The 27,735-nt window shown below is 41.3% G+C and overlaps 1 protein-coding gene across 4 annotated transcripts in view; it reads left to right on the top strand.

The window, feature by feature from the left end:
- The window catches only part of LOC127434196 (disks large-associated protein 1-like), a 180,091-nt gene that overhangs the window by 77,723 nt on the left and 74,633 nt on the right, over nt 1–27,735 (top strand). For all 4 annotated transcript variants that reach the window (XM_051686764.1, XM_051686762.1, XM_051686763.1 and 1 more), the window contains 2 exons: nt 21,819–22,934; nt 26,372–26,586. In XM_051686764.1, coding sequence (XP_051542724.1) covers nt 21,867–22,934; nt 26,372–26,586 — 1,283 coding nt within the window. In that variant the 5' untranslated portion in view covers nt 21,819–21,866. The remainder of the gene's footprint in view (nt 1–21,818; nt 22,935–26,371; nt 26,587–27,735) is intronic.

The raw sequence follows: 27,735 nt of genomic DNA, 5'->3' as shown, positions 1-27,735 counted from the left end.
GACCTGGTCTCGGCTCCTCAGCACAAAACCTGAATGAATGGTTGCATACCAGCTCCTTTTATACCTGTATGTCTGGGGGAGTGGCATGCAAATTCCACTCTCCAATTCTCATTGGCCTTTTTTCTAAAAAGCAGAGGTGTTTGGGGCCCCCAAAAGTGACCCCTAGTGACACAACGTCTCATTCCCTCCATCAGGGAATGGAGGTCACGAAAGTAACCAGGACATTTTGCAAGTAATGAAGCAGACCTAATAGCAAGGTTACCAAGATAAAATGAGTAGTATGGTCATGTGGGGGAGGTGCACGGGTGGGGGAAGACAAAGGACTCAAAAGCAGAGATAACAGTCCAATAGAATTTATTAACAAAGGAATTAGTCAATGAAAGGTGCTCCTGGCGCCGGCTGCTAACGGCAGATCCAACAAGCCGCTATGGGCTAGTGACGAGTGTGTTCGTAAGACGAATGTGCACATTGTGGTAACCTGGAGAAATCCAAAGTGCAATTCAATTCCGTTGAAGCTGGTGTGGTGAAGAGCAAAGCCCAGACGATTCTCCTGAGATGTGGGCAGATACCGAGGAATCCTCCTCCACATGAACTGGGTACCGAACTGGTGAGAGCGACAGCAAGCAGGCATGTATCCGCACCTCCACAGACAGGCAACCAACAAATACACGAGCACGCTCCAACTACACAAGAGAGAAACATTAAACATGACAGCAAACAATAAACTGGCAAAGAAAGAGGGGAAACACAAGGAATAAGTAGGGAGTGCAATCAGAGTGAAGTAGGTGGAAGCGGGCAGGTAATTCATTGCTGTAATCAGCGTCTCCCCGGGATCCCATGGAAACGCTGATCACGTGTGCCGGCTCCACATGTGAGACACGAGGGAGAGAAAAACAAACAACAGTGTGAACCGGCACATATGCCAGAACCATGACACATGTGTCATGTGATGTTAACATGGCAGCCCCAATTAGGCATCCCACCACCATGTAAAATAATTCAGCTTTTATAGGCTCCTTCATTTTATGTAAGTGGACATGATTTTAAATCTCATTATTCAAAAGTACTGAGGAAAAAAATTACTGTGTACACCTTTAAATATTCTTGATCTTGATTTTGTAATATCATGGGCCATATTTTAAGAGCGCTAGTGCTAAGTGCAGTGCTATGCTTTAAGTCATACGCACAAAGCCAGTAAGCATAGCCATGAAGTTTTTATATTTTCCTGCAAATTAAAAAGGCTTTGAACTAAAAATTGCAAGTGCAAAGCGCTAATGGGCCGGGTCAAGTGCAATTTAATTCTGAGGTTCTTCTCAGGTTATTGCACCACCTGCATCCTATTATATTGTCCATTCCCTGTCAAGAACCAGCGATATAAACAAAGACAGTACATTTATTTAAGTTGGTAGTGTAAATGGACTGTCTGCAATGAATAAGAAGAATAGAAATATGGACTTACGTACCTTATTTTGTTCATTAACTGTAAGGTTTTTTTTTGCCCGCGCTTAACTTCTGCCAGTCAAATTTGCTTTTAAAATGAAGTTCATTTATTGAAGCATGAAACACTTAACCAAAAATATTTCTAAATTCAAATTACACCAAACAAAATGAAAATGTATTCAAATGAATGAAGTGGTAATAAATAGTATAAAACAATCTTTCCAAATCCAAACATTTTACCCTCTACAATTTCTTTCTCCGGCCCCCTTTGGAGTGACTTCAAAATCACTTTATGACAACAAGTTGAAAATTACTAATGCAAATTAGATCATAAATACACTTGTAAATATAAACATAATAACAAGGTCACACTTTATATTAGGTGCCTTTAACTACTATGTACTAACATTAAAATACAGGCAATAGAATTTATTTACTGTGTAACTACATTTTGTTCTGCAAAATTCTCAAGATTCACATTTGCTGCTACTGAGGTTGAAGTACAGGTAGGTTTAGGAGTAGGGGTAGGGTTGGGTTTAGGGGGTAGAATTAGGTTTTAGGGTAAGGGTAAGGGTTGGGTTAGGTTAAGCTTAGGGGTAAGGTTAACAGTGTAACTACAAATGTAATTTAAAGCACATACTTTAAATGTAAGTACAATGTAATATGTACTGTACATAATATCAAATGCTTAAGTACATAGTAGTTAAAGACACACAATATAAAGTGGGACCAATAGTAATAATAATTGAAAAATAAATCATGCCCTCTAGAAAGTTTAACACAAATCTCATACATTTTTGTTTCATAAAATGGCTACAACAGTGATTGTCAGGGACATAATTTGATGCTCCATTATATTTTCAGAGTTTGAACATTAACTTTTTTACCATCTGCTTGTGAAATCTCCAAACTGCAAGTGTAGGAACTGAATTTAGACTGCGCTGAAAAGAGACGTGCTTTTTAAACATCTTAGCGCAATGAACTATTTCTCACGAAAATAGGAAATTGCTCTTTGCGCCACTTCATTTACATACGATACACCCACAGATAGTGCAAACACTCCCACTCATGGCCACTTGCGCTTTGCACTGGCACGGAAATTTTGCTTAGAGTTAGTGCTCTCACAAAAATTGGATAAGACGTAGAGCCCTATGTGTCACTGACAAACACTCATTATATTCAAAAATAGCTCTCTCTCCAGAAACTGTTTGACATTAAAAAAAGGTTTCCCCATTGTCCATTGTCCCCTATCTCTGTCTTCTACTAAAGATTGACTCTTTTCTAACATATCTGCCCTCCTACTGTCAAAGACCACAAAGAGCTCAGTCTATTAACATGTAGGGTATAAAAAGTTAAACCATCCTACATATCAGTCCTAATGCTAATGCTAAGAGACTGAAGAGAAGGTGCAGCATTAGAAAAAGAGTCAGTGAGAGAAAGGATTAGAGAGAGAGAGACTGAAAAAAAATTTACAATCTCATCAGATTATTCACCCCTTGACCTGAGCATGCTAAGCTTCTGCTAATGCTAAGACGACAATTAGATTTGTATTGAGTGGACTGTGGTTTTGTATTGTTTTGGTTTTGCCTGTTTCCTTTCAATTTTTTATTTTATTTTATTTTGTTTTTTATAACTAGTATTTTGTTTTCACTAGGAATTACCTGTCATTATAAGGAGCTCATCAGCTTAAACTCAATTTCACATTAAATTACATTTAAAAAACCATGAAGGTGATCTGACAAAGCAAAACACCATGGCAAATACATCTTTTTATTTATTTATTTTTAATTAATTTTCCTTTCCTTTCCTTTCCTTTGCTTTCCTTTCCTTTCCTCTCCTTTCCTTTATTATTCCTTTGAACCAACAAGTCTCAAATACTTGAATTTCCACATTTCTTCCTCAATCTGGCTTAACTTGGTCTGGGCCTCGTTTCCCAAAAGCATCGTAAGCCTAAGTAGATCGCAGAATCCATCTTACAATTCATCTTAGTTTTGTGGCCCGTTTCCCAAAAGCATTGTAAATTAAAGCTACACTATGTAAATTTTTTTGTTAAAAAATAACAACATTTTATTAATGTTAAAAAATCCATGTTCCAAACCATGTCTTTACTTTACACTTTGATAAACCTATAATAATTATTTATATTTTAGAACTGTCGGGACGGATTTCGCGGGAAATTGCATACATACACTATATTGCCAAAAGTATTCGCTCATCTGCCTTTAGACGCATATGAACTTAAGTGACATCCCATTCTTAATCCATAGGGTTTAATATGACGTCGGCCCACCCTTTGCAGCTATAACAGCTTCAACTCTTCTGGGAAGGCTTTCCACAAGGTTTAGGAGTGTGTTTATGGGAATTTTTGACCATTCTTCCAGAAGCGCATTTGTGAGGTCAGACACTTATGTTGGACGAGAAGGCCTGGCTCGCAGTCTTCGCTCTAATTCATCCCAAAGGTGCTCTGTCGGGTTGAGGTCAGGACTCTGTGCAGGCCAGTCAAGTTCTTCCACACCAAACTCGCTCATCCATGTCTTTATGGACCTTGCTTTGTGCACTGGTGCGCAGTCATGTTGGAACAGGAAGGGGCCATCCCCAAACTGTTCCCACAAAGTTGGGAGCATGGAATTGTCCAAAATCTCTTGGTATGCTGAAGCATTCAGAGTTCCTTTCACTGGAACTAAGGGGCCAAGCCCAGCTCCTGAAAAACAACCCCGCACCATAATCCCCCCTCTACCAAACTTCACAGTTGGCACAATGCAGTCAGACAAGTACCGTTCTCCTGGCAACTGCCAAACCCAGACTCGTCCATCAGATTGCCAGATGGAGAAGCGTGATTCGTCACTCCAGAGAACGCGTCTCCACTGCTCTAGAGTCCAGTGGCGGCGTGCTTTACATCACTGCATCCGACGCTTTGCATTGCACTTGGTGATGTATGGCTTGGATGCAGCTGCTCGGCCATGGAAACCCATTCCATGAAGCTCTCTACGCACTGTTCTTGAGCTAATCTGAAGGCCACATGAACTTTGGAGGTCTGTAGCGATTGACTCTGCAGAAAGTTGGCGACCTCTACGCACTATGCGCCTCAGCATCCGCTGACCCCGCTCTGTCATTTTACGTGGCCTGTCATTGCTGTCATTCCCAATCACTTCCACTTTGTTATAATACCACTGACAGTTGACTGTGGAATATTTAGTAGCGAGGAAATTTCACGACTGGACTTGTTGCACAGGTGGCATCCTATCACAGTACCACGCTGGAATTCACTGAGCTCCTGAGAGCGGCCCATTTTTTCACAAATGTTTGTAGAAGCAGTCTGCATGCCTAGGTGCTTCATTTTATACACCTGTGGCCATGGAAGTGATTGGAACACCTGAATTCAATTATTTGGATGGGTGAGTGAATACTTTTGGCAATATAGTGTATGTCATTTGCCTGTGCGTGTTGACGTCATATCCGAACACAGAGAAAATAAGCTCTGGCTACTGTAGCATGTGTATGGTGTGGGAGTAGCGTGAAGCGGAAAGTTTGTTGTCACAACGAACAAGAAAAATTGACCATGGATCATTCAAAACGGCAAAACTCCAAGGAATCACCGGTTGTAAAAACAAGGAAACCTCAAACGGAGAAAAGTCTACAAGCAAAAAGGGAAAGTGACAGAGTCCATAATAAAACCTGAATCAACATCGGCTTGGCTTTTCAGAGGTGGCGACAACTCTGAGATCTGAAAGGATTTAAAAGCGACCCAGAGATGGCTTTTTTCTTACTCAACAGGTAAGATATTTTATTGATATGGTTTGTGTGTAGTTGTGTAATCACACACACACACACACACACAGGTCTGTAAATACAATAATTATACTGTAATCAGTGCAGAACTTTTCACTTGCTAGCACACGTGTATTTTTATTTATAACAGCAATAATTTATATAAATAAATCCTTTAGTCCGAGGCTTGCCAAGGACATGTGAGTCTTGAAATGATGTTGCCCACTGGTTGGTAACAATGACAATCTATAAATTAGTTACTACCGTGGCCAGAATATCCTGCAGTTATAAAAACTTCACAACGTTTGACCTTATCAGACTAGCAATCATTATGTCTAATATTAACGAACGTTGCCTAACTTTTGCAATGTAATTTATTTCAAAACATCAATATTTCCAATAAATGAAAACAATAGCACTTACCTGCTCAGATTACATGTTTTCGGATATCCATCTTTTCCTTTCTTTCGTTATTTATTTGTCCATTCACTCTGATAAGATGTCCTGTATCCATGTGTACACCAGTGCCTCGAACCACATTCATCCACGCAGAGGAGCAGAGTCGAAGCACGACCAAAACAATGTTCTTCCGCAAGACGCATGCAGTTGTATTTTTTAACCGCTAGAGGGTCAACAGTTACATAGTGTAGCTTTAAGTAGTACTTGAAAATGCTCATAGATTTACGAGTGCTCTGGAGTACTCGTAAATTGCGAAGAGCGTTGTAAGCACATAGACTTATGCAGACACCTGCAGGACAAATGCGAAATTAAACCTGATGCAATTTAAACACATATAGCTACACTTTATGCTAAAACTTTAATATCAGGATACCTATGTTTTAGTTATTTTTATTTTAACAGACAAGTCTAATAATAATAATAATAACAAAATGCATAAAATAGTTGCATAAAAGAGTCTATATAAATGGATGAATAGATTAATTAGTATACAAATAAATATGTGTGGACGAGTTGGACTAGTTGGAAACAGCAAAGTGGTGGCATGATTAATGCAGACAACTTTGTAAATGAAATTCAGAGAGGAGAAAAAAGTCAATAACTGCATGAAAATTATCTGTATATACTGGCTAATCATCCTTGTCTCCTCTTCCTATCTGACAACCAAAGGTGCTCTCGCTCTGCTTTATTGGCGAATGTCCCTTAAGTGCGTCTTCTAAACATCTCCATATATTGCACTGCGTGATAACATGGTGAACCTTGTAATATTCAATGAATGCTTGTAATTAGCAGGATCATACAAGGGGCCTCCACTGTCTTCACTAATCCTGGAAGCTTTCTTATCAAGAGAAAAGTGTGAAAACGAAATATTACACATGCATGCCTGATTATGGAAGCAGATTGTGTAAAAGAAATAGATCATTCTGCACAAAATTATTGTAAAACAATATGTAAATATGTAGTTAATTAGGTTGAATATTTAAGAAAATATTTTTAAACAAATATTAGCGAGGTAAATTACAAATGATTGTAACGTTACGCACAAATATATGTTACAATGATGAGCAGCAATATACATTCACATTTCAGCACTGTCGCACGGACAGTGACTTTCTTAAGTAGCACTTAATGCACGTCCTCGCACTTTTATGTTAAGTGCAGTTTTGAGAAACACATGTAAAAAATAATTAACGTTTGTTAAATCATTCAAAGAAAACGCTCTTAACTGCTAATTTCGATCATTATTGGGAAACGAGGTCCTGCTCTGTATTGTGTCTTTATCAGTGTTCAGTGTATTGTCCAAGAAAAAGTTTTATCACTGTAAACAGTCATAGCCATGTGTTCCTCAGAATGCGTGAAGGCAGCAGTTAGCTCTGACTGTACAGTTCTGTAAACTTAAGTCAGTAGCGTGTGAGGTGTAGAATGTCTTGTGCAGTGTGCAAACTGTAGCATGTGGTGTATAGTCTGTTGGGTGTATTTTGTGTTATGCTGGTCCCTTTACTGTAGCTGTATCTATGATCCACTAGTCAATTTGATCCTGATGCTTTTGGTCAGCCCCATTGGCAGCCTATTATTGCACTCTCAGCCAACTGTACATATCATATACCACACATTTGTAACACACAGGCAAACAGAGCTTTCACACAATCACACATGCATGCGGGCACACCCATAGGAAGGAAAAATCACAACCGAGATCAATTTAATATCCCAGTAGATTCTTCTAGAGAGCAATGAGATTAAATACAGAGCAAATTGAGACTTTAGTCTCCTGCTTTCTCCTGAGGAAGAGACTCTACTTGTCACAAGTGTATGAGAGGAAGGCGGGACCCAAACGCAAGTGTCAATTTCAAAGGCTTTAATGTCAAATAAACCAAAGTACAAACAAAAACTCTCAAAAATAACAAATAAACCAGAAAACAAACTGAAGCAAGACTGGAACCATCCAACTGGGAATACACACAAACTTTACTAACATTACAAACGATTCGACAAAGAACTCAACATGAGGGGAACTTTAGAAGGGAAGGGTTGATAGGGAGCAGGTGCCGCTGATGATTATTAATCGGAGAACAAGCTGTTGTCCGGGTAACAGAGCTGCTGTTCTCCACGTGGCACCTGCAAAAAACAAGAGGGAGAGAGAGAGACAAAACCCAACACAGGAAAACACTCAGACAAGACAAACAGACAGTCAGAGGAGGCACAGTCAGGCCAGACTGTGACACCACTAACCTCACATATGTCTCCTCTAGAGTTTCAGAAGAGATCTCAACAGTGTCGCAAACTGTGCACAGTTTTGCCAAGATACCAAAGTCTGCCATCAAAAGTCAGAGATTTGTACTATGAACTCAAAAATGTCTCAGCAAAATATGTCAAAGACCAAATTATCTGATCTGCGCCATTCACATTATTTGTATTGCTCTATATTCTTATTGTATCTCAACAATTGTCTTATTTGTTTCTATTATATCTCCTAAAGAATAAACATCTGAGACACAGTTGATAATTAAATGGAACAAAACTGAAACAGAGCAACCTCTGAGCAACCTGAACATAAGTCTATGGCACAAAACTATGACCAAATTATCTCATTTATAATTCATGGCTTGCCAAATCACTTGGTCTTTATTCTACAAAATGCCTATAACAAAATGTCCCCTTTTGAGACCAAGAAAAGGCCTTCATTCAGCACACTTGCATTTTCACACCAAGAATCACTTTCTCACCAGCGCCTCATGAGCAGAGTTCACAAGCAATGTGCTCCCTGTCGGGTGAGACGTTGGGGAGAAAAAAAGACTTGTTGCCATGGAGACGAGAAAAAAGGACCACGTTCAGTTTCCCCCTTGAGATTATTTATAGTTGTCTTTATTGGGCTTTATTGAAAGAGAAAAAAAGATTGGGAGAGAAAAGTACTCTCTGCTCAGAACAATGTTTTGTTATGGTACAAACAGATAGGAGGTCATGTGATTTGAAATGAAAGGGCACTTTTATTTAGTCAGAGCAGCAATTAGCGAGCAGGGCACTTCCTTGTTCAGACTTAATGTGGATTACACCTCCACACTTGGTTATGTGTGTGGAGTTTTCAGGTTTGTTGGAAAGTGATTAGAAATACTACAGGTGGTTTATTTCAAGGGAAGACCTTTGCAGGATGATGTTTTCAAGTTCAGAATGTACTGCTGCATAATCATCTGTCATTCAAAAACTGAACTGTCTTGTCCTGAGTAAAACAAGGTAGATGATAATATATGGTGAAGGAAAATATGTGAAGGAACAAAGAGGGTGAGTAAATGAAGAAAGAATTAAACATTTTTGGGTGAACTATCCCTTTAAATTCAACCCATCATCTGTTTTCCTAGATGAACTGAAATCTCATGGCTTATTTTAGAAGCTGTTGGCAGTTATTTCTCAAAGCAGAGACAGAAAGGGCTTTTTGCGTTTACTTTTCATGATCATTTGGGTATAAGAAAATCTGACATGGTGATTACTGATCTCTCCTTTGTTCGCAACCCATCCCCCTGTTTTTGTCAAACTCTGTCTTTTTCTCTCTTCCTCTTGTGTTTGTTTACTTTGATCAAACAAATCTGGAGAAAGACTTTTTTCATTAAGTGTGAGTATGTGTTTGTGTGTCAAAGTTAGAGCTCAAAGACTGATCGGCGTGCTTTGGCTCTCATTAATGACAGACAGCATAATTAGTTTGGTCCAGGAAGAGAAACTCTTGTCAGTCGGTTTTATCTGTCAGTATACGTTTGATTATGTTTCAAAGCGTACTTCAATAATAGAAATACAGAGAGAGAAAAGGGATGGGAAGGGTGGACTAAGGGTCAGTTAAAGAAAGATGGGAACATTTAAATGAATGGTAAAAAGAGAAGATGGATGAAAAGATGAAAGGGAAAGAAGTAGAAACTAGACTTATACTGGTAGAAAATGTGAGTAGTGCTTGCAAAAGTCGCCACCACAAAACTAGGTTGTTGTGGGTGGTTGCAAACTTAGCTAACATTGCTATATGGTTGCTGGGGTGGTCAGGGTAGTTTCTAGGCCATTGCTTGATTGTTACTAGGGTGTTAGAGGTGGTTACTAGTGGTTGCTTACTGGCTCAAATCAAAAGAGCCTACGCCCAAGTAAGGATGGGATCATTTCACCCATTTTTTTTTTTTTTTCAAATGCCAGGTGTAAATCATAAGTGCAGTTGCTTAGAAAAGTAATAGCACACCTTTCCTCAACAAGTTGCATTATTGAAATGGTGCAGGACAAATAACATGCCAATTTTCATACTTAGGATTAAAGGGATAGTTCACCCAAAAATGAAAATTCTCTCATCATTTACTCACAGTCATGCCATCCAAGATGTGTATGACTTTCTTTCTTCAGCAGAAGACAAATTAAGATTTTTAGAAGAATATTTCAGATCTGTATGTCCATAAAATGCAAGTGAATGGTGGCCAGGACTCTGAGGGTTAAAATATCACATAAAGGCAGCATAAAACTAATCTATATGACTCACAGCATTGCTTTAAAATGTAACAGAAGGTTTTCAACTATCAAGACATTTGGTTGGTAAGCTGTCTGTTGTAATATTGTTTTACAATCTCCTCAGCTGGCATGTGTGATTGTACATTAAAATTGTACACATGATTAGCTTAACTAGTGCTGTCAGTCCATTAAAACTTTTAGTTAATAGTTAATCGTGATTAATCACAGATTTTGAAAGTACTGAAATGGTATTATATATAACTGACTTCTTTTCCTGTCAAAATGCATTTATTTCCTTCTTAGGATAGAAAAGAATATACTATGTAACAAAAATGCTTTATTAACATTTTCCAAACAAAGCCTTCCAAAGTAAAAAGCTAGAAATGCACTAAAGCTTTAAGTAACCTTAAACATTTCCTTATTAAACACAAATAGAGGTTGTGTATATCAATGCACATTAATTATCTTAAACTCTCCTCCTCCACAATATAAATCAGCAGGCTGACTGTGGCTATCCGCTTTGCTACAGCAATCATGAAAACAAATTCACGATTAGCGTCAGGGCGTCAGGGCGTCAGCACCCACGTCAAGTGCCACTTATACTCCACATTAAAAGCGCTTAAGGACAACGTCTCATTCTGCATTTTCGTGGTAGTTAAGACTTGACATGCTTCTGTGGTAATTCAAATGCACCTTGTAGAGGCTGCAAACTACTTGATTTCAGTCACCAAGTCCCATCTGGGCTTGTTTTGTACAGCAAATAGCATTAAGAAGTCCTTTCTCCATCACTTGATCATTGACATGACCGCTGTTGTGTGTGTTGTGGTGCATGCGTCAGTGTAATGACCCCGGACACATCGCAAAGTTTCCGCCCTACTCCAACCAGTGTTTAGAACTCACATGGAGCTGAATAAAATGTCAGAATCTAAAGTTAAACTGGTAAATGTGTTAATCTCGATTAAGAATAATTAATGTGTTAAACGTTTTAAATAAATCGCTTGTGTTAATGCATAAATTTTTACTAGTTTTAACCAATCACCAACGTTCTTTGACAAGCGGAGTGCTCCAGGTCAAGAATTTCAGGGATATGCGTGAATAGGAGAAAATATCACCAAACGAACACCTTAGCAGAAGAAAATATGTCATTGCTTTTTGTCATAATTTTTAGGCAAACTAAAAGAAGCCTGTTCACCCAGAAAGTTTAATTAGCCTTAATAGTGAAGCTTGCCATAGCATTCCCCACTGATAAATTAGAGGACAGACAGTGATTGTAATTAGAAGAGAGTGAAAGAGAATGTAATCTCGACTAGAGAAAGAGGAAGTGAGGAGGAAAATTATACCACAAGTGAGAGTTGGGCTGCAGAGCAGCAGCCTGAAAATATGAGATAAGCATCTGTATTTATAAATTTTCACCGAGTCTAATTTAGAGCATGTTTCACTAGAATACATATGAAAGACTTTAGGGTGCAATGACTGAGCCCCTGACTTGCACAACAACTCATATATGAGCCATTGTAATGAGGATGTATCATGCTGCTTATATATAGATCTCACACACACTGAAGCTTACACATAAACACAATGACTGAGAACCCATACAGTAGAAATTTCACCCAGGAAATCTGTTGTTTGGTGTATTTTTTGATTGAAGCATTGTATTAGTTATTAAAATAAATCAAGAGGTGTGCAGAACTTCTCTTATTAGTTGACTTCCAGTAAGCAACCATGTAGAATACCCTAGAAACCACCTAGAAATGCTGTAGCAACCACCTACAACACCCTGCCATTGAGGTGGTAAGTTTTGCATGTACCTTAGAAATTGTAAAAATCTAGATATTTATTATAAAAGTGACAGGTTTCTTGCTACTTTGTGAAAGAGGAAGTGGGAGCCGGGTAAACAATCCACGTTAGCTTTTTATTACACACATGTTTTAGTCTAATACACTCTGTTTGCTTTTCAGCAATACACACACAAGACTCTGCTGCATGCGTCTCTCTCTCTCCTCCGGCTCTCACTGCAACACAAAACAGCTGTTAGAGATGATTTCCCACAGGTGTCAATCCTTACCTTTCTTCCTCTCACGGCCTCCCTCTCCATAGATGTCACTCGGCCACTCCCACATCACCACATACCCCCATCGCCCGACTCAGGCCAGGGAGCCATCCGGCCTGTCACTTACTCCCACCCCATTTATGGTGAGGAAATCCGCAACAGCCATCTGCGCCCCCCGGCCTGTGGACCACCTCAAACTTAAAAGGCTGGAGAGCTAGATACTAATGGGTGATATGCTTTGGTATCCTTCATGCGATGGAGCCACTGGAGCGGGGCATGGTCCTAACAGAGGGTGAAAGCACGCACCAACAGATAGTACTGGAGAGTGAGGACCACCCACTTCATGGCCAAACACTCCTTCTCCACTGTGCTGTACTTAGTCTCCCTCAGCGAGAGCTTACGACTAATGTATAGCATGGGACGCTCCTCCCCCTCCACCATCTGGGACAGTTCCAATCCCACCCTCCTGTCCGATGTGTCCATCTGCAAGATAAAAGGGAGAGAAAAATCAGCAGAGTGCAATAACAGCCCGCCGCAAAGTGCAGCTTTCACCTGTGTGAACACCTGCTGACATGGCTCCGTCCACTGGACAGGATCTGGTGCCCCCTTTTTAGTCAGATCAGTCAGCAGGCTGGTGACAGTCGAATAATTAGGCACAAACCTATGATAATAGTCAGCCAGCCCCAGGAACTGTCTCACTTCCTTTTTGGCTGCAATCGTTGAGGTCTTATTAATGAGAAGTGGTCTCCACAAGTGACTGGCATAATTCGATTGGTGGCTTTTAAGTTCACCTCCGGTCCAAGCTCCTCCCTCTCCAGAACCACTGTCGCCAAAGTCACAGGGACCGCCTCTCTACATGGTTTTAGGAGATTGAGGTTGTAAATCTGACGTGCTCCGCCTCTATACGTTCGTTTATCCTCATAATCAATTTCCCGACTCGCCGTGTGACCTCAAAGGGCCCTTGCCAATTGGCGAGTAATTTAGAGCTTGATGTGTGGAGTAATACAAGGACTTTATCTCCCAGTGAAAATTCCCGTAGCCGAGTACCCCTATTATACAGCCGGCTTTGACGTTCTTGAGCCTGGAGCAAATTCTCCTGTGTTAATCGCCCAGTGTATGGAGTTTTGCTCTCAGGTTAAGAATGTATTGAATTTTGTTTTTGCTGTTTGAAGGTCCCTCCTCCCAATTTTCCCATTGGACGCGGTCGATGTCCGTACAATAATTCAAATGGGGAGAACCCTGTGGAGGCTTGCTGGACCTCTCGTACTGCAAATAATAGGGGTTGGAGCCACTTGTCCCAATTTCAAGCATCTTCGTGCACAAACTTATGAATCATATTCTTTAGTGTCTAATTAAATCGTTCTACCAAGCCATCTGTTTGGGGGTGGTAAACACTGGACCGAATCAATTTAATCCCCAATAATTCGTATAGTTCGCGTAGTGTACGTGACATAAATGTCGTGCCCTGATCAGTAAGGATTTCTTTCAGAATCCCCACTCTGGAGATTATTCTGATGAGTGCCTCCACAACATTACGTGCTGAGATGTTGCGCAGAGGCACTGCTTCTGGTTATCGCATTGCATATTCCACACAAAGCGATGCCCGTGTGCTGTCCACTCTAATGGCCCAACGAGGTCCATGCAAATTCTTTTGAAGGGGACCTCGATCAATGGAAGGGGATGCAATGGTGCTCTTGGGATGGCTGGCTGACATTCACGGCATGCAGCACACCACCTGCAAACATCCCCGTGAATGCCAGGCCAATAGAAACAGGCCATTAGACAGTTTAGTGCTTTGTCTTGCCCTAAGTGACCAGCCATCAGATTATGATGAGCCATCTGGAATAGCATTTCCCGACGGCTCTTCGGTATTAACAACTGGATTGTATCCTCCTTTGTCTGAGCGTCCTGCGTCACTCGATACAACTGATCCTTAATAATTGAAAAATACGGGTATGTGAGTGCAATGTCTGGCCAGAGGCATTGACCATCAATCACTTTCATTTGGTTAAAGATGTGCCAAAATTAGTGGATGGGTGAGGCGGGGAGTAACCGTCGCCTCTATTCTCTGTACCTTTGAATTGAATAGTGACGGGCACTAAGGGGTAATCATGAATATCCCCATGCACACACCTTACCTACACCCACCGGCATGTATCCAAAGCCTCGGACTGAATCAAGCTTTGGTGAATGGAGGTTTGATTTCAACCTGAATCCACCAAGGCTTGATAAGTACCCCCTTAATACTCACTTGTATCCAGTATGCTCCTGCTCGATTGGGGCGGCCTGTGGCACGTCAGGGACCCAGACCAATGTCTCCACCTCCATTGTTGGACATCGGTCCTGGAAATGCCCAGGCTCCCCGCAGCTCCAGCAGACTGGCCCAGACTTCACGCCCACACTCGCGGCAGCAGATTCACCAACCTGTGGGAGAGAGTGAAGAGAGTTAGGTAAAACCGGCGGGTTGAATGGCCCACAGTACCAGGGATTTGAAGTAGGAATTCCCAGTTTTTGGGGAATAGGAGGAGGGGAAGAAGAGGGGGAGGGAGGAGAGAGAGAGAAAAGAGGGCTCGCCGACCCCTGAATACGCTGCCATATGGTCCAAACCATTGCGAATGGGCGGCCGTGCTCACCAGTCTTACGCGAGCAGAAGTGCTGCAGATGTTGTTCTGAGCTGCGGCCAACCCATTGCAGGATGGCCTTCTTCAAGTCCTCGTACACCAGGAGGTTGGCCGTAGGAAGTTGTTGAGTTGGGCTGCCCTGGACAGCATCAGCAGTAGGCGGGCCGCCCACTGGGACCTCGGCCACTTCCATGCCCCAGCCGTCCACTTGAAGAGGTCAACGAAGGTCCCATCTTGGAAAGCATGACATGCGGCACAGCCATAGGTGGGTCCGGGGTCATGGCTGAAGACCCCTCCTGGTGTACCAAGCTCCGTAGTACCTGCCGGTCCTCCGCTTGAGCCTGGAAAAGCGCCTGGAACCGCTGCTCCTGTTCCAGACGTAGCTCAAGCAGAGACTGATGTTGCACTTGGTGGATGCTGGCGAGGGTCTTGAATACTTCGGCCAGCGGCGAGGACTCCATGACAGCGTTTCTTCCTCCTAATCCCAGGTTTTGGTACCACTGTGACAGGTTTCTTGCTACTTTGTGAAGGAGGAAGAGGGAGCCGGGTAAACAATCCACATAAGCTTTTTATTGCTCACACTTTTTAGTCTAATACACTCTGTTTGCTTTTCAGCAACACACACACAAGACTCTGCTGCATGTGTCTCTCTCTCTCTCCTCTAGTGGTTTGTATTGCCCTTTTATCCCTCTCCAGCTCTCACTGCCACACAAAACAGCTGTTAGAGGTGATTTCCCAGAGGTGTCAATCCTTACCGTACTTCCTCTCCCAGCCTCGCTCTCCACAAATGTCGCTCGGCCACGCCCACATCACCACTACTTTTAAGGGTATTTTGTTGGTTTACAAAGACATAACAGGCTAAAGTGTCTGCCTTCCTAAAGCTTAACAACTTCGCTAACACACACACACCAATAAGAACACAGCACAATGGAATGGAATATTTTTTCATTTTTTCATATTTTTTCATATATTTACCCTGTGCCAGCTACAGTTTTTCTTTCTCTCACACACAGCCAAGTAGTGGTGGAGATTTTGATTCATCCCAGTAATCCATTCCACAGTGAATCAATTCACCAAAAATATTTGTTCAGATTCATTCACTAATTTACCCAGTAACTCTTTCAGGTGGTGACAAGTGAGTGCCTAACTTTTTTGTGTATTATGAGTGAGTCATTGAAAATTTCACTTGACCGAATCTTAAAAGCACAGTCGTTTAGAGATGTTCACGACCAAAACCTGTATATTATCCTTTATAAAAATGTAGAAATCTATACAAATTTAAATGTATACAAATATAAATCTACTTGATGTCAGTACAGTGTTTAAACATTGAGCATTTTCCACCACAAATCAAATCAAACACCACTGGGCAGAAATTATGGTGAATTTAACCTGTCTGTTATATCACAAAGTATGCTTGCACTTTTCAGAAATGTGATTGTTAGCCTGTTACAGCCAGCAACAGCTAGAAGTAACATTAAGTGGACCTTATCACATATATAGGCTCAAAAAAGAGAGTTAGAGACATATTCTCCATAGACACAAACAAGCCAGAAGCCACACAGCATGAACCCTTGAGGAGGGGGAACCCGAACACCCAAACTCAAATTGAGGAACCTGCCACCAAGTGGAACAGAGGGACATGACACCATAACCACAAAATGATAACTCTAGTCTTCAATAAAAGTAAAACTCAGAAAAAAAAGAAAAAAAATGAAAAAAGAAATGATAACATGTTCACCTCTTTGCTTCTGCCTCACTGCAGAGGTAAGCATGGGCTATAAAACTGTCAATGAATACATAACAGTTCTCCAGTTACAATAGCACTTCAACAATTTATACTTAAAGACTATACTTACAAATACTGATGAGTTTGACAGACAGACTGGGATGTTTAGTTTTTCACTCTAGAAAGCACAACAAGAATAAAGTTGTCCTTCCCTTGAATATGTTTAATCTCTAATCATATGCTTGAAAAATTAAATTCCCCCGCTTAGACACTGATTAGCATTACACATTTGATTTAGAAATCTGAGCGTATCATAATTGCTGTAAACAAGAATTGGGAAGGAAGATTATCCTTTATATACTTCAAAATGTTGAAGAGCGAGAAGTAAAGCCAATGCTTCTTTTCAATAGTAGAATATATCCATTGCTGATGTTTAAACTTCTTGAAGAAATAGGATACAGGATTTTCTAAATTTTCAGCACCACACTGACATTATCAAAGTCCTGCTGACGAGACTCAGACCACTGAAATTTCACTTTTGGGCTCATAAGGTCAGTTACAAATACAGCAGAAGAGAAGCTCCTACAAAAATACAGATGGGAACCTCCATGCCTAAAAAGCGAGGCAACTGGACGGTCACTCAGAACAGGAAAGTTACAGGAAGTTAGATTGCTCCAACTTTTGCTTCCACAGGACACACTTGCCCCCTTCTAACAATTTGGCCCAAATAAGTCACAGTAGCATTACCAAATTGGCACTCTTAGTGAGGTTTTAGCATATTTATATGGGATACGCTCATCTGTCGTCGCTGGTCTGGAGTTGCAAGAACATAATCATAATCAGAGAATTTTTGTTTGATTACATGGGGCCACTGTAATCAAGCATGTAATGCAGAACCAGATTCAGGCAACGGGACTAATGCTTTTTCACCTGGTTTAAACACACATTTTTTTTTTGTCTTGTTGTCAAACCACCATTTCATCTTTTTCTGCACACACTCTTAAGTTTTTTTCTGGCCAATTCACAAGCTCTGTACAAAGGAGTATGGAAATCACTAACAAAACTTAAATGCTTAAAGGAGTGTTCACTCAGCCACTGGTCTTTCAAAACAACCAAAGGCCCACACACAGAATGACCAAAGACCAACTCAGCTGGGCGGAATCCCAACATCACTTGTACCAATTCTCTAGTGGTGAAGAGTAACTAAGGAACAGCATCTTCCCAGTTCTTACCAACCTCCAGACAGTAGCTGCGCAACATTAATTTAAAAGTCTGGTGAAATCAATCTAGTGCCCCCTGACTCTCAGGATGATGAGCATTGGAGAGATTGTGCTTAATGTGGAGGATTTTAACAACTTGAGCAACTTTCTCTTACTAAAACAACATTGACACTACAGGTTTTTGTAACTCTTTGCAACTTGCCTTTGAGTAGAAAAATCACAAAAAGCCTATAACCAAAACAAATCCAGTGTGATTTAAATATTTTTACTCTAAAGCACTATCAAAAATATGTAGCACATCAAAGGAACATCTCAAAATTAGTACAAACATCTGGGCAATCACACCAAAGGCCTCTAACACTCTGACATTAACCTATCAAAAAAAAAAAAAAAAAAAAAAAAAAACTAAACCTTCCTTGTCTTCAGCAACTTGCTGAGCTTGAGGCAACTTTAAATGTTAAACTAAAGAGCATGTAGCAGAACAATTTTTAAGCATACTACAATAATTCTGAATCATACCCCCATTTAGGATAACCACAAAAAATAATAAAGGGAAAAACATCAAAGTGGCAAGGTCCATGAAACTGCCCAGCAGCGAACTAGTTGAGTGCAAGAAGGCACTTAAATTGCCTAATTACCCGGCAGAAAATACTAAGTCAATGGCGGCTTTCTGCAAAAACACAAGTTTCCAATTCAAAGATCCCTGACAAACCAGCCAATTACAGTATTACAGGCAGCCACCGCTAGAAATAACACAAAATGGAACTCAACACATCATGATGGCACCGCGGATGGCCGCCTCGGTGTGGAGTGCTCCTATTTTTTTGTTGTTTTTGTTTGTTTGTCCTGTGTTTAGTAGTCTTTTTCCATCAGTTTTATTTTGGATTATTTAGACGTTTTGCTGGACATTTTAGGCAGAGGGGAGCTGTGTTGTTTAAACGCGCTAGGAGACGCAGGCAATGGAGACGAGCCAGTATGCAAGGACCTCAGTTCGGCTTTCAACACCATCATCCCAGCTATACTCCAGAATAAATTACACAAACTCTCTGTTCCCATGTCTATCTGTCAGTGGATTACCAGCTTTCTGACGGACAGGCAGCAGCTTGTGAGACAGGGGAAACTCACTTCCAGCAACTGTACAATCAGCACTGGTGCCCCCCCAGGGATGTGTGCTCTCCCCACTACTCTTCTCCCTCTACACCAATGACTGCATCGCCAAGGACCCCTCTGTCAAGCTCCTGAAGTTTGCAGAGGACACCTCTGTCATCGGCCTCATCTGAGATGATGATGAGTCTGCATACAGAAGGGAGGTTGAACAGCTGGCTGTCTGGTGCAGTCAAAACAACCTTGAGCTGAACACGCTCAAAACGGTGGAGATGATTGTGGACTTTAGGAGGAACACCCCAACACTGACCCCCCTCACCATTCTAAAGAGCACTGTGGCAGCAGTAGAGTCATTCAGCTTCCTGGGCACTACCATCTCACAGGACCTGAAGTGGGAGACACACATTGACTCCATTGTGAAAAAGGCCCAGCAGAGGTTGTACTTCCTTTACCAGTTGAGGAAGTTAAACCTGCCACAGGTGCTGCTGATACAGTTCTACTCAGCAGTCATTGAGTCTGTCCTCTGCACTTCAATAACTGTCTGGTTTGGTTCAGCTACGAAATCAGACATCAGAAGACTACAAAGGACAGTTCGGACTGCTGAGAGGATTATTGGTTGCCCCCTGCCCCCCCTTCAAGAACTATACACTTCCAGAGTGAGGAAAAAGGCTGGAAAAATCACTCGGGACCCCACTCACCCTGCCCATTACCTTTTTGAACGGTTGCCTTCTGGCCGACGCTTCAGAGCTCTGAGCACCAGAACCGTCAGGCACAGGAACAGTTTTTTCCCTCAGGCTATCCATCTCATAAACATATAAATTGCCCCATTGAGCAATAACTATGTGCATTACACAGCTTAGTCTTTTTTTATATTTATCCAACACATCCAACCTCTTCTGCCATTTCATTCCTCTGTGGAAAAAAAATAAAAACAAACATTTGCACTGTACATAACAGATTTGTATTTGCACTGTACATAACAGATAACAGATTTGTATTAGATTGCACTATGTATGTGTATGTGTGTATGTATTTATGTGTGTGTCTGTGTGTGTGTATATACATATGTGTATAACTATTTTTTATTTTTTTATTATTATCTATGTCTTGCTGCTGTTTTTGAATTGTTTTTGTATTGTTGTACACTGGAAGCTCCTGTCACCAAGACAAATTCCTTGTATGCGTAAGCATACTTGGCAATAAAGCTGATTCTGATTCTGATTCTGAAATTTAGGCTCAAAAAGGGCTATTTTAATCAGTAAGAACTTTGGTAAAAGAAATACATTTTCCATAGCCACAAACAGCAAGCCAAAACCCACATAGAGGTTTTAAATGAAGGTACTTTCCACGCTGAGAGGGTCAACTGGTGGGAATTTATAAGCGAACTCATCTACCCTTCAGGAGGTATCCCAGGTGTACTGCATCTAATGGTAATTTAAAAGAAAGAGACAGAAAACAGAAGAAAGGGCTGACAGCAGGCCAGTTTTTTGCATTTTTCAGGGAGGACACTTGAGGTGTGTTATCTGGTTTTGGTTATATTCAGTTCTCATTGAAGAAACAGTCATGAAGTATAAACCCTATACTTTAATGTTAACCTTGTTTTTAAGCTGTTAAGATAGCCTTGGGGTTACTCAGACCCAAACAGAGCATAAGGGTTAGAGTTTAAGCATTCAGAATTGATCTCACTAGAAGCCATTGATCTCGGTGCAGCCTCTCATCTCTTGATGAATGCTTTTAAAGAATTCACAACCTCACAAATGACTTTAAGCTTGAAAGACTGATTTCTCATTTTGTCACAGCAAATGGGATATAGCTCAATGAAGAGCAAAATGTGTCAATCCCATTCTGTCTTTCATTTATCCTTTCTTAATCTGTCTCTGGCTTTTCCTCTCTCTGTCTCTCTCTCTCTCTCTCTCTCTCTCTCTCTCTCTCTCTCTCGTTGCTTTAAGAAACAGATTTGGTGAAGCACGGCTGCAGAGGTTTCCAGATACTAATGTCAGCATGCTAAGTGACTTTACTGCTGCATTTACTGTCTTAATATATTTAAGCTGAAGTGTATCATTTCTGTGCCACTAAAGACTGATCTCTGTAAATTCAGTGACAGTAGGTCGAAAGTTCTGCTGTTTAAATCGGTCTGTGCTTAGCAAAATTCAAACCACTGCCCCAGTGGCCAAAGCTGGAAGTGTTGTTGACCAGTTTTATAATAATAATTCTATTTATTTATCACACACATTATACATACACAGTGAAATTCTTTTTTTCACATATCCCAGCCAAGCTGGGGTCAGAGTGCAGGGTCAGCCATGATATGGTGCCCCTGGAGCAGATAGGGTCAAGGGCCTTGCTCAAGGACACAACAGTGGCATCTTGGCAGTGCTGGGGCTTGAACCCCCAACCTTCTGATCATTAACCCAAAGCCTTAACCACTGAGCCACCATCATACACAAATGTCTTATGGTGGATGGTGTTTCTCTGTTTGGGAGATGGGGTCCATTTCAAGGTACATGAATATTCAGACATGTCGACTCATAAGCAGCAGGTTGACCACTAGTGGCACTTATCAAGAATGGCAAAAAAATGACTTTTAAACCGGTTTCTCAGACATTCCCCATGTCTACCATTGATTGTACCTACAGATAGTCCTGCCCCAAACTCATGTCATTGGTTGAGTAAATGTTGCTCAAAAAAATAGAGCAGTGTTTTGAAAACTGAGACATGTATAGTTGACTATGAACATTAAGCTGGGGTAGGAGAAAGTATTTTAACATCCAAAAATTTACACACTACACCTTTATATGAATGTGACAGTCTTTAACATATATTGTTTCTTTCTCTCTCTCCCTCTCTTTCCTTTTTGTTTTTCCTTTTTCATATAATCTTCCTTATATCTATTTATTCTCTACATCACTCTATACCTCTTCTCCCTCTTTCTTACAAATCTTTTCTATCTGCAGTAGGTTCAGTGTGTGTGGATGAGGCTGTGAGAGTGTGAGTGGATCAGGATGACGATGAAAGGCTTGTCCGCCAGTCGCAGTCACCACCACACACTTACACACTGCGACCCCTCCTATGACTCTCTGACCCTCCGTCACGACCGATGCCCCTATGTCCTCAACCCCGCCCACTCAAATGACCATGCCTACTATGGATGCCAGTCGGACCTAGCCAGCAGCACATTTCCACGGCGACATCACAACTCGCATCCAGAGATGAAGGACGAATGTGCAGTAGTGCCATATGTAGGACTAGGGGGAATGGCCGGGGGAAGTGGGTGTGGCCCATGTGGCATCCCCCCATCCCTACTGGAGCAGTTTGACCACCAGCAACCAGTGCGAAAGGACGGCTATCACACGTTGCAATACAAACGCACAGCGGCCCTGGAGCACCAGCGCAGCGACAGTCCTGGGCGAATACGGCATCTCGTACACTCCGTCCAAAAACTGTTCACTAAGTCCCACTCCCTGGAAGGTCCCAGCCAACGTAGCCTCAATGGCAATGATCCAACCATCCCAGCCGATGCTATGGCTACCGCCACTTCCCACCCTAACGTCTCCACAATGACCATAGGCACCTTGCACAAGACATCAAGCAACAAACGAGGGAAAAGCAAGGAAAGGAGTCGCTCTGAGTCCAAACCCCATGCTCGCTCGCCCGGCTCAGGTTACTGGAGCTCTGATGACACTCTGGATAGGGAGATCTGCCTGTACCACCAGCACCAACCCTCTGGAGTAATGACCATGGGGCGTCATCCAGACAAATCTCAGTCCCACTACATCCTGGGTCAGAACTACAACACACTAGGTGGTGGACGTTCCTCTCTGAAGACATCACGCAGCAACAACGATGTTGGAAGCTGTACCACATGCTCCAATGTCACAGGAGGCACGCTGGCTATCAGAGGTCCAACACCGATAGACCAGGCTGGGCCTCTTGTGAAGAAGAGCTCCTGGTCTAGCACGCTGACGGTGAGCAGGGCCCGAGAAGTTTACCAAAAGGCCACGGTCAATATTGATAAAGCCATAGTCAAAGCACAGACCTGCCAGCAGGGACGAACCTGCCAGTTTTTACAGGTAGGAAAGAGATTTAGTGTTGAACGCCTTCCTAATTTTATTCTTCATCACCACCATCATCATTATCATCTGATCATCATCCACATCTGATGCATATTTGCTGAGGAGTAATGTGCATTTTGAAATGTCATATTTTTTTAAAGGTGTGATCTTTTATTTCATCTGCTTGCCGCCCTTCACCACATGATCTTCCTACTGTGTTTGCATGTTTGTTAAGAGTGTGTGCATTGCCTATGGACATAATGCATACATGTAATTATGTGTTACAATGCAAATGTGTTTGAATGCATTAACGTATGCTCAGAATTTACCTGCTGTGTGATAGCTGACTATGAATGTGACAGATCACATTAAGATGAATGCATAGACCAAAGCATGTGGTTTGCTTTCTTTGGTGTGGACTGAGGCTGTGTGATGGAGAGATCATAGACGTATAAAAGAAAGAGAAGAGAAAAAAATTGGAGCCCGCAGACCTGGAGATCAGTGACTGTTTGTGTGAAGATTCAGAGAAAAATGGATTTGCGTTTGTTCTTTTCCATTCTCTCTTTCTCAGTCTCTCTTTTGTTCCCTGTGCGACAGTTGTTTAATCTCAGGAAAAGAAAGTGAAGGAAAAAGCTGAGAGTCTTAAGGAGAATGGGGGTTGGAGAGTGAAGAAAGAGAAATGTTGGCGTAAAATAAGTTTAGAATTGTATATACAAAAGAATTGTGATTGAAGGGAAGAAGGGATGAAAGAGAAATCGAGAATGTAAAATTAAAAGAGAAATAAATAGAGGATACAGGTTTAAGGTGGAAATTTGTATTATTTGAATATAGGCAAAGAGCCAATGTGCAGTTTATTACAATCTGGGACAAAAAAAGGCAAAAGAAAAGCAAAGGAAAGAATAAAGGAGGGAAAGAAAGGAAGGGGAAAGGAAGATAATAACAAAGAGGAGGGAAGGAATAAAGCAAGGAAGAGAAAGACAGAAAGAGGAAGAAAATAAGGAGGGAAGGAAGAAAGAGAAAAGATGGAGGGAAGAAAGAAAGAAAGAAAGAAAGAAAGAAAGTCACAGGGATAGAGGAACAGGAAAGCACAGAAAGAGTAGGCTGTGAGTAAAGTAATGTGTGTGTCTGGTGTGTGTGATAAAGATAGGAGAAAAAAGAGAAAGGAAGGGTAAGAGGAGAAGAGGGAACAGATAATGGAGTTATAAGGAGATAGAGGGACTAAATAAAAAGACAGAACTCCAAGAAAACAAAATCTGCCAAAGTGCCCATATCTCAGCGACCATCTACAGTAATGAGAGTCTATCTGCTAATAGAGTTAGTCTGAATGTAAGTGCGCTGACTCTCAAATGGAGCATAGGTTTAACTCTAGGTCATTCTCATAGCAACTCTAGGTCATTCTCATAGCAACCCTGGTTGTCAAGCAGAGCCCATAAAAGTAAAATTCAGGTGCAACCCCCACCCCCCCCCACACACACACACACACACTTTCCTCATTTCCATCTTCTTTTTAAAAAAACTTCCCACTCTGTAGAGAGTGGATACTTTCCCTGGTCTGAACAATATCACTCTTTGTGCACTTCTCTCTTACACCCTCTTTTGCTTTTTTGGTGATGGTGGATAGGTTGTTGCCGTCGCCCCCTAGTAGAACATGTGAAAAGAGGGAAATGTGTGAAAGAATTGCACTCTTTAAGCGTTAGCATGCAATGCACATTACTGAGAAAGCCGGACTGAATAGTTTGCCATCAGTGGCCCCTAAAAATGGTGGATGTAAACGAAAACAAGCCGTGCTGGATGATGTGAAATGATTGTTATTCATCTCAGAGAGGTGAGATGCATATAAGGTGAGGGTTTAAGTATACATTGTGTGCATCATACTTGAATCGTGTAAGTGGGTGTGAAAGATAATTTTCTCATAATGTTTGAGCCAAATGTTATTGGTTGGGCAGAAGTCAAGATCATTTTTTTGTAGTGGATGCAGCAGTTGTTAGTGTGAGTGATTATGGGTTATGCAAGGGCATGTGTCTGGAGGTGTTTTTGGGAGTGTATTAGATTTAGATTAGATTTTGTGTTTGTTATAAAGTACAGATGGAAAAGAGCTGTGAAGTTATGTGCTTCATGTGTGGACTTGTCAGAAAGTTATAGCCGTGCCATATATATTTATGCTGGGACAGGGAAGTTTTCTGGATAACACTAGAATAACCACACAGCAAGCATTTGTAATGTATTAGTTAATACACAATTTATAAAGCCTTGTTTCTAGTAATATGCACATCATTTCATTTTAAACACAGTAACAAATGCATTATAATAGATTCATAATAGATAGAGCTTACTTAACCCTAATCAAAAAACATAATCATTAATACATAATTTCTAACTGTGTATAAATTAATGTGCTCATTTGTATTAATAATATTGGGACAATTATATATAAAGTACATGATGAACTATATAGGTAAAGTTGTGTTTTTTTGTCAAAGTTTTGTCTGAAAGTTTGAACTAGTTTTAAAATGTTGACTGTAAGGTTATTGATAGGGTGGAAGGATGGTTGGATGGATGGATGGATGGATGGATGAATGATAGATGGAAGGATGGATGGATGGACGGACGAATGGATGGATAGATGGATTGATGGATGATGGATGGATGGATGGATGGATGGATGAATGGGTAGATGGATAGATGAATGAATGAATGGATGGAAGATGGATGGATGGATAGATGGATTGATGGATGGATGAATGGATGGTTGAATGGATGGATGGATGGATGGACAGATGAATGAATGGACAGACGATAGATGATTGATGGATGGATGGATGGATGGATGGATGGATGAACGGACGGAGAGATGGACAGAAGGATTGATGGATGGATGGATGAATGGATGGACAGATAGACGGACGTATGGATGGATGGATGGATGGACGGATGGATGGATGGATGGATGGATGGATGGACGGATGGATTGATGGATGGATGGATGGATGGATAGATGAATGAATGAATGGATGGAAGATGGATGGATGGATAGATGGATTGATGGATGGATGGATGGATGAATGGATGGATGGACAGATGAATGAATGGACAGATGATAGATGATTGATGGATGGATGGATGGATGGATGGATGGATGAATGGAGGGAGAGATGGACAGAAGGATTGATGGGTGGATGGATGAATGGATGGATGGACAGATAGATGGATGGATGGATGGATGGATGGATGATGGATAGATAGATAGATGGATGGATGGATGAGTGGATGGATGGACAGATAGATGGATAAATGTGTGTGAGTTTTGACAGTTGGAGTTCGAAATCGCAAACATTCTGTGACAGTGGATCTCTAAGGGAGTCAAGCCAACATAATTAACTATTAACAAAGACATCATTAAAAAAATAAACTAACTCTCTCTCCACCTCTCTCTCTCTCTCTCTCTCTCTGTGCAGGTTCCTCAGGATGAGTGGGGTGGGTTCTCGTCTATGGGTCAGGATGACGAGATCCCATGCAGACGGATGCGGAGTGGCAGCTACATAAAAGCCATGGCAGAGGACGACAGCGGAGACTCCGACTGCAGCCCTAAACCATCTCCCAAAGTCCAGGCACGGAGAGCCAGCTACCTTAAAGCAACCCAACCCTCCCTCACCGAGATGACCACGCTCAAGTGAGTCCGTGTGTGTGCAGCTCAGCCAATGCTTGTAGACAGGGGCGGACTGGCCATAGGGAGAACCGGGACTTTTCCTGGTGGGCCGGCTGCAAAATTAGGCCGAATGGGTGGCGATAAGAAAAGGACAGCGACAACACCCCTCATCTTAACAACTTTTGGGCCGGTTTCTATATAAAATCCAGGGGCGATTTCTCTTCCCAGTCCGCTGCTGCTTGTAGATGCTGCTCCTCTGAAATCACAGGGGAAATTAAGCGCATGTATGTGTAAGTCTGCCATGCAGGTGTGTGCACAAATTCTTCTGCAATTTCAATGAACGCTGTCATCTTCTCTCGGGTCATTTTAAACATGTTATTTTTCTGGTCGTTCCACCCACTCCCTCTCTCTAAGTGCTATTACGATGTGTCTCTTGAGACGGTATACTTCTGTCCCTAAACCCCCTCTCTGTTCACACACAAACACACACAAACACATACACACACATTGTGCAATTTCTTATAAAATCCCTTAGTATCCTGAGACTCTTACTGCTACAGTGAAATCCTTTCACTCTCCTCTGTATTAAAAATTCAACAGAACAAAATCATTTCAAAGGGATTTTTCCTGTGCCCATGAAGTTCTTACTGAGTTCTTTTGTATTTTCAGTTACACACTGTAATATCATATGAAAGTAGGCCACTTTAATGCAGGAGCTGTAATTGACTTAATTTTATATATACATGTGAAACTTCACACATATTTTGCTATTATAGCCGTGCACTACTATACACTGACATCATATGCTACTTTGAAAATATTACTTTTACGCATTTGCAAGACCCTTTCATCCACAGCAATTTACAGTGTATTTTTATTCAGTATGTATGTTCCCTGGGAATCAAGCCACAACCTTGCTCTATCACTTGAACTACAGGAACCTAATGATTAAATAATTTGAAAAGAATAACAAAATTATTTATATATTGAAAAATGTATAGAAAGAATGTAGGAAAAAACAAGACAATTGTAGTACAGTATAATAAAATATAATAGATTAAGCACTAACTGGTGTATTAACATCTGTATCGAAGTATGAAATCCGATGAGCTACGGAAACCCGCTATACTGTATTTAAGCAATATCACACAAGCAAGAGTGCGATATGGCCCT

Source organism: Myxocyprinus asiaticus, chromosome 44 (genome assembly GCF_019703515.2).
Source record: "Myxocyprinus asiaticus isolate MX2 ecotype Aquarium Trade chromosome 44, UBuf_Myxa_2, whole genome shotgun sequence".
In the NCBI taxonomy this organism is placed as follows: Eukaryota; Metazoa; Chordata; class Actinopteri; order Cypriniformes; family Catostomidae; genus Myxocyprinus; species Myxocyprinus asiaticus.
This window is presented reverse-complemented; position numbering and strand designations above follow the sequence as displayed.